Below are 14,170 nucleotides of genomic sequence, written 5' to 3' on the forward strand. Positions count from 1 at the left end.
TGTGTTTTCAAAGACATTGGGTCATCTTTACAAAAACAGGTCGTAGCGCAGGTGAACGGCTTCATACTAAGGAGTTATACCTTTCTGACCAAAACAAAAGTCCTTTGCTGACACTTGTCCTAGAACTTGAGAAGGACTTCTTACTAGAGCAGTGCCACATAGCTTGCTGGAAGCATCTGGCCAGAGCAGCTAGCCAACATCTAAAAGGAAGGGGCAACCTTGTGAAGGTCTCAAGCGGAAAAACAGCCTCACCGAAACCAGGCACCCACTGAGAGCGAACAAGCAATGGGAACAGGCGGGAAGGGCACACCTGGGGCAGCAGTTTGCAGCTGGACACAACAGGAAGTGTCACAATTCACATGAAGGGGAGACGTCTGCACAATAGTCAAGGGTACAGTGGAGATCAGGTAGAAAGGGGCAATCACATTAATGGGGGTGTGGGTACACTGTGGATACATGAACAAGAAAAAAGGACACACGGGGCTGGAGCACACCTGACTGGCTTCCCTGGTCATAAGATCCTCACTACCCACCAGCCCACCCAACACAGCCTTAGGGAACCACGAGCAGGTCCTGATCAGCCCACAAGTAATCTCTGCAGAGGGTCACTGAGTTTTAAAATATGTCATTCACGTTAGATCGCCCATCAGACTTTCTAAATTAGAGGCCAGTACGCTGGGGCTTTATTGTGTATGCTGGAAGAATAACATATTGGTCTCTGCTGGAGGAAAATGCAAAAAGGCACTTCCAAAAAAATGTGGTAAAACACCCCTAACAATAAAGTGAGTCAGCCCAGCTCAAAGCTGTATGGGACGATGGGCCGAGCATGGCCACCGTAGTGCACCCCAAACAGCCGTGCCTTGTTTCCTAGGTGATGTGCTGCTCTAATCCAGTACGTCTTCTTTGAATTCTGGGGCTTGCAGTTTTCTTTACTCCATTATAAACAGGACTACAAGTCCCAGAATTCAAAGAAAAAATACCTTGACTAGGCCTGGGAACCTTGACTGCTACACCCATCTCCTTGGCTCTCTGTTGTGATTCGAACCTGTGTCATGTAGGTTACATATGATGGTTGTAGGAGGTCCATTACGCATTTAATCATGCCACTAGTTTTTCTGAAATAAGGTGGGCTCAAAACCCGAGAACAGTTTAGATAAGGTTTAGGGGTGTCGCTGAGAACACCATGCGCCAGTCCAGTTTTCGATTTCACAAACTTTAAAATGTAATATTTCAGTCCCAATAGTTAAAGTGAGTTGAACCAGGACTCCAACTCCCAGCATGCTTTGGATTTTTTTTTTTTAAGTAAGACCCGGTCTGGAAAAACTTAAGTTTACAAAGAGAGCGGAAGTACAAAACATCACACCAACAAAACACAAAGAACCAGACTACAACATAGAAGTAGCAATTGGTGATAGCAGACAATTCTTCGGCTCACTACAGATGCGGGAGGGACTTAACAATCGTAAATGTAATTAGACCAGGGACGTTTACTCAGTGCTTTACTTAATTGGACCAGGGACGTTTACTCAGTGCTTGAAATAGAAAAATAGAGTGCATGTTTGCTTGTTTCTTAGACGTGCCGGTAACCTCCAATTAAAATTATTACGGTTTTCTTGAGAAGTGTAGGTACTCTCCCTTTCAAAATAAAAAAGTGTCCGTGGTCAGTACCGGCCCATTTAAGGCAATGCCTTTACTACAATGTTTAACTCGCTTAAGATAATGTTTTCAGGCCTGGGCACTTTTGTTACTAAACATTCCATTCAGGTGTGAAAACTCCCAGAATACATTAGGTTAACAGATAGAAACACGGGCTTGAGTGTTTCTTAACTTAAACCGCGTCCTCCGGACGGTTTAGCGACCGCTGGCAAGAGTACGATCTAACTCCAGTACCTCAATATTTGGGGAGAGCGCCACTTTCCCTGAAATATTCCATATTTATTCTAACTCCGGGTTTAGAATAATTAGGGCAGACCTAAATCAAACTTTCCCAGGTGTTCTAGTAAGATTTAAAAGCATTAAATGTACATTGGGAAAGTGTCGCCATGGGGGGCACAGATCAAGGCAAAAACCACCTATCCCGTGATGCGAACATGACTTTAGTATGTTAAATAAGCAGCAGAGCCAGAGAGACTGTGCCACATAGCTGTCAAGCGCCCCTGCATCACGTGTGAACATTTCTAAGCCATCAAAACGTTGCATTTCGGGAATAGTAGTTTGTTTCTCTTGCTCCAGGTTAGGAGAGGGACTTGCTGACGGTGTCACGCATGAAGCGGGCCCCTTGACAGCTGATCCATGACCCTATGGTGGGGACCGCTTAGAAGTAACTCGGGCACTTACTGTTCGGAGAAGCCCTGCCGGTGGCTGGAGGTTACGTAGGTGGTGGGCACCAGACCCATGCCCGGCGGCCCCGTCACCCTGCTGACCAGCACGTAGTCTCCCTCGTGGGCGACGAGGCGCACCTGCTCGTCGGCGCTCACCGTCAGCTCCTCGGCGGTCCTGGCCTGGAAGTCGTATAGGACGATGAAGACCGGGACCTTGGGGCTGCCACTGGGTTCCGGGGGCGTAGGCGGCCGCGGCGGAGAGTTCAGCCATATCTGGTCCCACAGGCAGTCCAGAAAGCCCATATGCTTCCTCACAAAACTCTCCATTGCTGCGGGGTGGGCGAGGGGCGCCTTCAGGGGTCCAAGGCTGGCTGGTTCCCCAACGACTGGCACTGGGATGGGCATGGGGGTAATCGAGGCATCCTGGCCAGAGGTTTCAGTAAGTGTGCTGCGGAATGCGGAGGGTGTGTTTCCTTTTCACTTCAGTCAAGGTACGCTTTGATTTTATTTTTCCAGCTTCCGGGTTGGAAAGTGAAACTAGCAGGTCTGGTCTAACGTGTGTGAACTCCCGGCACCTGTAACCGCAGCACTCATTCTACTGACTGTACAGTACTTAGTATCTGTTTAGTCTGTTTCAGAGTTCTCTTGTTTTGGCAATTACGAAGATTGAGGTACACGAGACAGTTTTATATGATACTATAATGTTATGAGCACTGAATTCTGTATTTTAGTGAGCAGTATAGCAACTTATATCCTAACTAACCACTCAGTACTAACCAGACGGATGCCGAGGTTGGAGAGATATTGCACACATTGCTAGTCAGCAGAGGACTTTGACATAGTCCATTCTGCAGTTCCCAAAAGGTCACGTGCAGTGAACACCAACATGCTATTATGACAAAAGGATGCTTGTAACACAGGACATCTTGGCAAATCTCCTTAATTGGTGTCCATTTTGACAGTCCTATAAAAGAGAACTCCGATCCAACTTATTCAGGCAGATCTGATTCCCACTCATTCTTTCTCCAGACCTGTTCCCTCCCCCACATCCATAAGATCACAGCGTGGACGACTGCCTGCCACAACCAGCATAGAAAATTGAATTGAGAATGTAAAGAAAAATGACTAACTCAGTAAAGGGACCTGCAGAAATAATCGGAGACCAGCATGCCACCAAATAGACCTCCCACAAGTCCTCATCCCTTGCACTCCTAAGTGGCGCGCCTCGTAAACCGATACAACTCGGTGGTCGTCATGCGCAACATAGCACCACTTTCCACATAGGCTCAAAGCAAAGACAACATACTTCTAACCGCATGCATGCATACATAGTGCAGCGCAGTTGTGGCTTGTAGCGCTAAAAAGGGATGGGGCGGTGTGGCATGAGGGGGCAGGTGGTACATTTAATAAATAAAAAATCTGACCGCCAACAAGCGCCACGCCGCTCTCCTTTCCATCATCGCTGCAGGCCCAGGCTCCCAGCCTGCCCTACGGCCAATGCTGACGCTGCTGAGAGAAGTGTCAGGATTGGCTGGGAGCGCCCAGCCAGGGCGCTGTCAGGCAGACTGGAAGCCTGTGTTGGCTCTCTGCAGCCCGGCAGCTGTGTTGCTGGGCTGGAGAGAGCCTACCGCGCATTTGTGTTTGGCTGGCCCAAGACAGTCAGCCAAACACACATGCACTCTGAGGGGGAGTGCTGTGCAATCCCCCTCACTGCTAGTCACCCCCATGGCCCCGCCCCTTTCATAACAAAAGGATAATAAACATAGCTTATTATCCTTTCATTCGAAAGGTTTGCATTTCTGCTTCTGGCGGTGGGGGAGTGGGTGGCGCAATGCTCCTATGCCCTAACAGAGGTGCTGCCCCTGGTGTAGCGTGCTAAGCACGTAGAAGCAGTGTGTGCTATAAAAATGTCCCTACGCTGTACAGTGTCTCACAACCAAATAATGTTTCTTACTTCAGTTTTACATTCTCAGATTGCATTCTGTCTTGAAAAGCCTCCTCCTGCTATATCACCATGCATGAAGAATTGCCTTTGACCCAAAACTATCCAATCCTTTCCTCTCATTCCTGTCACATGACCCACTCCTTACTCTCCATCTTCCTTTGAATAAACCCTACGTTCATTCGTATGATTGCCATATATTATTCTCTATTATTGTGTTTCTGCAAAGTATCCTCACCTCAGTTCACGGATCACTTTTCCTTCTTCGAAAGATTACTGCATCCTAACGATACGTCATCTTCTGTAGCTCATCTATTCCCTTCACTAACCAGCTGCATGAACTCACACACCCTCCTGCTGATGATCACACCTAAACCCTATAAATGTATTCTACCACTGACAAACTCTGGTAAATGCAGGGAATGGTTTCCTTGAAAGCACAAGACGAACACCAATACCCAACCAAAACCACTGGATTAACCACAAACCTTTGGTTCCGGAGTAGTGTGCTACTCGCCACAAAGTACGTCAATGCCTCTTCATGGTAGTAAGCACTATATAAATGCAATTACATTAGGATATTCCATTACTCAGCTCCATAGCGATTTATCGAGCAAGTGGCACGGTGAGGAAGTCAAGAGTCTTGCTCTTATCTTGTCTTCAGGGGTGACACAGCACCTGCAGCGTGATGGAGGGAACAGGTTTTAAAGGAAGACCCGCAAGCCATAATTGTAGCTACCTAGTGTTTATAATTCAATCCCCAGGTACCATGCTGTGTTTCCTGGGCTTTATGTTTGTTAATATAATTTACAAATTAGTTATTTGCGATAAGTAACAAATCGCAAATTCATATCAGTAAATCATACGTTGAAACTGTTAGTTTTCTCAAATAGCGATCATTGCAAATAGAAAATACCAAATTCCGAATGTCGCAGAGACTGTATTTGATGACCTCATAAGTAGGAACCAGAAAGTGAGTTACCAGTCTCACATTGCTTGGGTAGCACTTTGAAGGCACGCAACTCTGTAGAGCAGGTGAGCATTGGAGAGTTGTTGTGGTGTGCAGCCAAGATAAAGGCAAGGACGATGGTGGATGCAAATGAAAGCAGAAGTTTCCTGATGTTGAATTGGAGATTTTGGTGTAAAAAATGTGTCTCCAACATTCACAAAGTTTTTGGGAAAACATCTTTGACTCTGCTGGGGTCAACCAAAAAGATAATTTTGGTGTTAATGGAAGAAGGAATGAATGCTGTTGTTGTGACCGAGTGAACCATTGATGAAATCTATAAGATCTGGTATGATCTACGGTCTTGCACAAAAGAGAAGCTAATGCAAAGAATGTCCGATGCTTAACATATATGACATATAGGAGATGGTTTTTTATCCCACCGCACCCTGCAAATCCGATGAAGGAGATGGTAGAAAGTACCTTTGCACCAAAAGAAGTCTCGGGAGTAACAGACATCCACACATGGAATCTTTCACCATCAAACACAGGTTAGAAAGTCACCGTAATAAAAAATATAAAAGCACAAACAATTGGGTGGATTTATCATAAAATAATGTTTATTCACTTTGTGCAACATGTATTTTGAACGTAATTGGAGATGTAAATGAGCTTTCAATTAGTCCTTAACAATATCCACAAAATGAGAACTACAAATCCCATGATGCTATGTTAAAGCAATCGTTTAATGAATAGACCTTTTTAAATTTTCTACTCAGTAGATTAATACTCAAAAAAGCTAAACATTTTTAAAAAAAACCTCAACATACGTCGTTCTGTGTATTTTTGGATGCACAACAATGCATTATGGATAGTGTAGTTTTACTATATACAAGTCAAACCATAACAAACAATTTTCAGCACACCTAATATATGTGTGTGTGTATATGTATGTATATATATATGTGTTTTTTCTCATGCAAAAACCTACTGCAGCAGAGAGTATTGAAAATGAAACGACAATGTTGAAAATATTGTTGCTAAGAAGATGGATGAAACATCTGCTGTGCAACTTATCAGCAGCAATTTACAAGCAGAAGAACCATCGGAAATGCCAGATGACCCCCCCCCATGGACTTATAAGATCTGCCTATCCAACTGCGCAGATAATTAGAACTATTACTCCATCAACAAGACACCTTATGTGTAGCAAATTGTCGCAAAATCACAGAGCCAATCCAAGGCCAAACACAGCAATGCCTCTTAATTTAGAAGCAGAATTGCAGTCTGCTCATGCATTTCAAAGTATTGAAGAATCTGTACTGAAAGTACAAAAACAGCAACTAAGGTAAAAGCGTTATTTTGGGACAAAATTAAGTGCTATTTAGGAAACCATGCCATCTGGTCTCATGTACATTAGTGAGTCACATGAGGCTATATGTCTGTGTACCAGAGGCGTAAACAGACAATGTTGACTAATGGATGCTGATAGATGTGATGGCCAACATCAGCGTAAACATTTAACTACCAGACTACGAGGCTATGGTAGATCTGTAGATGGCCTTGCTACCACTGAAAGTCTTCTATCTCAAAGGTCCCCGAATTTCCAAGTAGAACTAAGACATTATAGTGGAGGTGTTGCAAATGGCCTAGACAAAATTAGTAAAGTGCCTGATGAAATGGAAAATAGACACGCAAGAAGTTCAGAGGGAGATGTACTCGAAGAAAGTAAAGATATATCAGCCACATCAGTTTGTTTGTGCAAGAGCAGGGTACTCCAAGACACAGTTGTAGAGAAGCCCCAGATGTGCATGCAAGTAGTACATCATTACATAGTGTCAGAGTTACAGGAATGAAAGAAGAAAAACAGCTAGGCAGTAGAGCTATACCTGTTATTGTACTACCTCATTGTTTATTTTGTTAATACAATTTCAACTGGAAAAAATGTCTGAACAAGATTTGTTTATAGTTGTCTTTTTATTTGCAACACGTTACTTGATAGCGAAGCTAACTTTGTTCTTCCACAGCCTGTGAAAAAACGTAAATAAATATTTTTCAAATTTAAAAATGATACTTTGTGGAAAGCAGGAATAGTTGAAAATGTACTTTAAAAGTAGTTGTCAGTGATCTGTGCTCTAACCATCAGTGGCTCTGTTGGCACATGCATCTTGATGTTGTCATGTGTTGTGTCCATCATCACTCTTGTTCTCTAATATTGCCATCGAAAGGCCTCTTTGTGCTGCTACATTATGGAACATTGCACAACATGCAACTATCTATCAAGGAACGTCTGGTGCAAGCTGGAATGGTCCCTGACTATGATGCAGGCATCTGAAGCATCTTTTCAGGAGTCCAAATGTCCTCTCTAAAATGGTCCTGATCTGCCGGTGTGCTAGATTATATTTTCACAGCCTGGCTGAATGAGGATGTAGGAAGGATGCCATAATCCATAGGCAAAGTGCATTTGCACTGTCACCTAAAAGTACATTATGCATTTTAAGAAACCCTGCACATGTCATAAATGATGAAGGTATATACATATTTGTAAAACTATATTGTTTTGCATAGTCAAAAGAAAAGGATCTCGAAGCTGTCCTGCAGCCAGACAGGTGTACAGACCACAGTGGTGGAATATATAGGAACCACAGGCACTGTCTGGATTGTTGCTACAATGTCCGTTAGTACACAATCACTACTACCCACTACCTGTATATTTAAAGAGTGGTCATTTTTGCGTTTTGGTATAAAAATTCAGAACTGAGTTGTGCAGAAATTGCAATGTGTGTTCCATCAATGCAGCCAGTTACCTGAGTGAATTCTGCTACCCTGAAAAGTGCTACCTTGGTGTCTAGTAGGTCACCTGTTGTATGAGAAAACACAATGTAAGTTTTGATTTTAAGCAACGTGGCTTTGAGAAAAGTTTTGAAAACCCAAGATGGGGCACTCCGAAATGCCTCGTGCATCAGCCACAAAGGCTTGATACCTCCTTGGTGCAACTCTGACCCTATATCCCCTCTTGCATGGTCCTTCTTCTGTGTACTGCCGCCAGAACGCGCCTCCGCCTCACCGCAGCATACAACGCAGCCATTCTGAAAATAAATGAAGCATTCTGGGCTTCCTTTTGTAGTTTGCACCTGATTACCACCTGAATCCACTTGGTGGTAAATTGTGAGTGCAAAAAGCGAATTTTGTGACTAATCGCAGGTTGCAAATCCTTTGGACATACAAATACCGAATCGCTAAATTGATTTTGTGATTACCTTTTTTTGTTTGGAAAATGTTGACCGCAAAAATGTGAATTGGTAACCATTTAGGTCGCAGCGCTAAAACAAGAAATGCTTACACTTGAAACATACCAATGTGTCTTAGTGGTCGCAAACCTGTTGATGCCTGGTTTGCGAGTCACAATTTTTTTTTTTTTTTTAACACAAGCTCCTAGTTTTAATCAAACTTTTATTCCATTCCATGTGCTGACTGAAGCAAGTGGGTCAACACCTCTGGATCTTTTGTAAGACCTGAATGAGGACAAAGTAGGGTAGGAGAAAGGGTGGAGCAACGGCGATCTACCTGGTTGGTTTGCGTTACAGTCATCTTTCATGTGACTTTTAGATGTTTAAAATTGGTTGACAAACTAAATTGATTGGGCCCGGCAAGCATAGAGGATCACACATTCCTGCCAATTTGCATGTTTCTTAGACATATCACTCTTAAAATATGCTGCAGATTTTATAATGAATTGGTTACTTATTTAACACTTGGAGCACCTTTACACAGAGTTGTCTCAAGTTTCTTACTTTACAGTCCTCTTAGCAGATCAGAGGTGCCTCACTGCAGTTCTGAATGTAGTACAGGAGTCATGGTAATTGGGCATTTTACTGTCAGATTGTCCAACCTGGGGCATAGGTATCGTTCGTGAGGCAGTTGGAGGGCTTGGGTGTGTAGGGCGGACACTATCCAATTTCTGACTTTCTTTTAATGTCTTAACATAGGGTATGGGGGCTATTTTCCTTTTTTGCATTAGGACCTAGGACATAATTGCTAACTCAGTGTGTATTTAACCATGGATCTCTTTGGTGTGGTGCTTACAAATGGTTTTAGTTGGTTTAATTAAGATACTACGAGTCGCCCTGTTTTGTCTTGAAAATGCATTGAGTATTTAAGCTCTGTGTTTTGTGTCTAAATGAAGGAGCCATAGGAGTTTGCCTTATTTTGTTTGAAGTGGGTTGAATGGTTGTCCATTACTTAGAAAGTTGCATGTTAATATATATGCAATTTGTAATCACTGTGTGTTCTTGAGAGTGCACGTGGAAAGTATGTTGCTTTCAGTTGTATTTGTGAACATCGTTTTGTGATTAACATGTTTTACTGTTGTGGATCAGTTGTTCATCAGTGTATGTCTTTGTTGCTCTGCTGGAAGTGTGAAGCCTGTCAAACATGCTCTGTTACCAATGGTGGGATGAGGAAGTGGTTGGACTATTGTGGAGCATTGTTTTGCCAGAGGACTGGGTTATTTAAACCTCGACGCTATTGCAAAAATCAGATGCAAACTATATTAGGAGTTGAACATACCTTGTGTTTACACAGATAATTACCACCAGCTGTTAGCTAAAAGCAACAACCTGTAGTGTACCCTGATATTTTAAGAGCACATTCAAACCTCAAAAAGAGTATGTGCTTTTCAAAGGAAATAAAAACTAGCAGGTGTCTCTCACCCTTTCCAGTGTATTATGCATATTTAAAGTGTATTTGTTAGCAGTAAGACAAACCTGTCGGAGACTCTTATATCTGTAGTTGATTTTGCAGCGCCCCACCCACAGCTCTAGAATTAGAACACACAAATAATGGTATTTTATAGTGTATTTCAGTTTATGTAGTGATAATCTTGCATAGATAACGTAATCACAAGTTCAAAACTACAATACCAATTATTGAAACCTAAATAATGTACTCAAGAATTGTCATCATGATTATAAACTTCTCAGCAAATTAAAGTAAAATAAGGGTGAAAGCTAAATACATGTCATATATGACTCATCACACATCCCTAGCCCATTAGTATAATTTACTAACTATTACATTCAACTGAATTACATTTGACACATAAAGTTAGCATAGCATTTGCTGATTAATGTAATGCCCCACGAATACTATTAGACCTCAAGCCAGGATCCTGTTTGTTAGTATCTCACAGCAACCATTCAGCTTACTTGCCCAACTCTAATTAGTAGGATCTTTCATGACCTCTTCATGCAGTAGGGATTAATGAGCGGTGGCAGAGCTCCTCACACTTAGATCCTGTGTTTGTTACTCAGGACAGAAAATATTGCTTCTATTAGTTTTCATGAAGTACACTTAAACTGCTATATTGTATATTTAAGTTCCGTCAGGATAAAATTTGCACAGAGTCAATCTGCTTGCAGATCTGTAGCTACCATGATATACTGCAGAAAATGCTTTTCCAGGTTTGCTGGGTGATTAGCAGAAGTAAGATACAATAAAAAATGTCCTAGTAAACACAAAGGAAAGTTTCAGTTCTATTAAGGACACGGAGGCGAGGAATATGCCTTCTTTCTTTCTTTATTTATCGACAACAGCTTCAACTTTGCGATAACAGAACTACAACTTCCAATAAACAAAGGGAGAAAAACTACAGTTCCCATGATTCCTTGCTGGGCCAATCAACGACATCCGGGTTGCTGCCTTTTGTGACGTCCTCTTTCTTGACTGCGAGGATAAGGATAGGCATCCGTCACTCTTGTTTGGATCCATCGTTCCCTGATAAAGAAAAAAAACTGGTAATCTAATTGTCGCTAAAGACCAAACAAACAGAACAACTAGTCTTCATGTGACAACAACAAAGCGAGAAACAGGTATACAGCATGAACATATTGTTAACTTTATATATCTGCCCCTCCCGGAAGGCATGCCATTTCAGGAAAGAACATAAGGATTCCTTAGACCTTATGATAAGCACTCCTCGAGCAAAAGGATAAGATAGAGAAGGGTTGGGAGATGATTTTAAAGAAAAAACACAGGTGGGAATAATCCTCGCCTCCGTGTCCTTAATAGAATTGAAACATTCCTTCATGTTTACTAGGAACTTTTCCATTCTATGGCAGGACCGGAGGCGAGGATTATGCCCGTTCAAAGATTGTTCACGACCAGCGAAGCCATATCCAGAGCAGGCTTGAAACAAAACCGCTTGAACATAGAGTCCGAAGACCAGTCTGCCGCATTGATAATATCCCCCAATCGGGCACCTAAGCGGAACACTTTCAAGGCCATCCTGCCTTGTACTGAATGAGCCCCAAAGATTGCAGTGCTAATTCCTGCCTCCTGCATGATGAAACAGACCCATCTTGCAATGGCGGGAAACAACACAGCCTTATGAGGTTTCTTAAAAGAGATAAGCAACTGTCTCCCCCCAGGAGGCCTGAACACTTCCATCATCAACTCATAAGCTTTATGGCAATGCACTATACAAAGCTTAGGGAAACCCTGAAAGGATGGCTAAGAAAACATTTTTGAGTTGTTTTTGTACGTCTGGAAATGGTGAACATCACCCCCTCTGGAGTGAAGGAGTGGCCTGAAATATCCAGGGCCCTCACATCCGATACCCGACGACATGAGACCAAACACAGAAGCATGGCTAGCTTGGCTGATAGCTCCTTGTGGGATAAGGACTCATTTTGTTGCCACGAAAGGAAAAAGTTAAGGACCAGATTCATGTCCCACAAAGTCGAGTATCGCGGCTCTGGTGGTAAAGACAGAAGTATACCCCGCATCAGCTTGCAGACCAGGGGATGTTCCCCAACCGGGGCACCCTCCAGGGGAAATTGACCAGCTGAGATCGCTGATTTGTACGAGTTCACATTTCTATATGCCAAACCCCTGGATGCCAGGGAAGCCAAGAATTCGGGATGGGGACCACCTGGCACCCCAGGGGATCTTGGCCGTTTTGAACAAACCAATCCAATCCAGGCTGAACGATATCATGTATTTGTTCCCTCGGCCCATGCCGCTGCCGATAAGCACCCAGCTTCTTCTGAAAAGCCTGGGTCTCTCCAGTGTTGCCAGAAATCTCCCAGGCCGTGAGTTGCAGTTGACCGCCCGTTACCAGAGGGTGATAGCCGCCCTGTGGATCTCGAAGGAGATGCGGAACACTGGGTAGAAGGATTGGAGAATCACAAGAAAGTTCCAGAAGAACTGGAAACCAAACTTGTGACCTCCAGTACGGAGTGATCAGAACCACCTTGGTTCCTTGTCTGCGCACTTGTGCTGACAACCGTGTGATCATCGCAAAGGGAGGAAACGCATAACCCTGCTCCTTTGACCAGTCCTGGAGGAAAGCATCTGTCGCCATCGCCAGAGGGTCCGGCTTCCAGCTGAAGAATAGTGGTAGCTGATGATCCAGCCTGGACGCAAACAGATCTATTGTGATGGGACCCCACTGGGAATTCGAACGGTTGAAGATCACCGTGTCCAACCGCCACAGACTGGAATCTGACCACTGTCTGGAGTACCAATCTGCCACGGAATTGGAAGCTCCCGGCAGATATTCCGCAATAACCGAGATATTACTGCAGAGGCAAAACTCCCATAGATCTTTGGCTAAAATCGCCAAAATTTTGGATCATGAACCGCCCAGTTTGTTGATATATCTGACAGATGAGCGATTGTCCATCTTCAAGAGGACTGAACAGCGAATGCGGTCTTTCGTCCAGCACCCACCATGAGCTCCAGGCAGTTGATATGCAACGTCTGTTCTGCGGCGGACCCTCTTCTGCCTGTACAAGAAGCCCCGCAACACGCACCCCAGCCTGCTTTGATGGCATCCGATTCTATTACTAGATCGGGGTCAGACCAAAAATGGCACGGCTGTTCCAGGCCTCCATGTGCAGTAGCCACCAATTTATCTTATCCACGACCTCGTCGGTTAGGTGAACCTGCTCCGAGTACTGGAGACCCTTGCGAAGATGAAAGGCTTTCAGCTGCTGAAGGGCCCTGTAGTGGAGGGGCCCCGGGAAGATCGCCTGGATGGATGAAGACCACAAGCCTACTATCGTGACTATCTGTCACAGGGAAGTGGAGGTTTCTGTCACAGTCATCCAAAGCTCCCGATGGATCTTGGCGATCTTCTGCGCCGGAAGGCTCAAGGATCTTGCCACTGAGTCTATCATGAAGCCTAGAAAAATAGTCTGACGGGCAGGGAGTAACAGGCACTTGTGTTTGTTGATGATGAAGCCCAGGTCTTCCAGCAAGTTGACTGCCACTTGCAGTTGGTCGGACAGGCGACATGGACATTGATCCATTAAAAGGATATCGTCCAAGTACACTATCAGGAGAAAACCTTGAGCTTTCAGGGTCTCCGTCACCGGCTTGAGGACCTTGGTAAAACACCAATGAGCTGAGGACAGTCCGAAAGGTAGGTTTCTGAATTCGTAGACCTGATGCCTCTATCAAAATTGCAAGAATCTGCGATTGGGGGGGAAAAATCGGGATCGCCAGACAGGCGTCCGGCAAATCCAGATGAATCATCCAGTCGTCAAGTCGTAGAAGATCCTGAAGAGGGTGGATACCTTCCATCTTGAAATGGTGGTATACAAGCCAGTCTGTAGTTGTGGTCTGAAGGAGCCTTGAGAGCCCCTACCCCTGTAGGGTCTGCGGGAATTGAAGAATTTGCCCTGGAAGGGCAAATCTTGCGGGCGACGAAACCCTTTGGGAAGGCTCTGGATGAAGAAGCGGCTGGCCGAGCGCCCTCTGCCACGACCGGCCTGATGAAAATGTTTAAATTGAGGTCTGAACTTTATAGAGGGAGGTAAAGGTTGCAACAAACTTGCCCAGTTCCTTGATGACAGGCTCACTGAAGAGCTCCCCTTGCTCCACCAGGCCCGCCTCTGTGGATGCTAAATCGCCCAATTTCGGGTTTCCCTTCAGAAGGAAGGAGCACCTCCTCTCCAT

The 14,170-nt window shown here is 44.2% G+C and overlaps 1 protein-coding gene across 1 annotated transcript in view; it reads right to left on the reverse strand.

Annotated features, from left to right (window-relative positions):
- SRMS (src-related kinase lacking C-terminal regulatory tyrosine and N-terminal myristylation sites) overlaps positions 1 to 2,828 on the reverse strand; it is a 75,035-nt gene extending 72,207 nt beyond the window's left edge. The window contains exon 1 of the mRNA XM_069243210.1: positions 2,338 to 2,828. Coding sequence (XP_069099311.1) covers positions 2,338 to 2,726 — 389 coding nt within the window. The 5' untranslated portion in view covers positions 2,727 to 2,828. The remainder of the gene's footprint in view (positions 1 to 2,337) is intronic.
- Positions 2,829 to 14,170: the final 11,342 nt, after the last annotated feature.

The sequence above is a fragment of the Pleurodeles waltl genome, chromosome 7 (genome assembly GCF_031143425.1).
Source record: "Pleurodeles waltl isolate 20211129_DDA chromosome 7, aPleWal1.hap1.20221129, whole genome shotgun sequence".
NCBI classification, from domain to species: Eukaryota; Metazoa; Chordata; class Amphibia; order Caudata; family Salamandridae; genus Pleurodeles; species Pleurodeles waltl.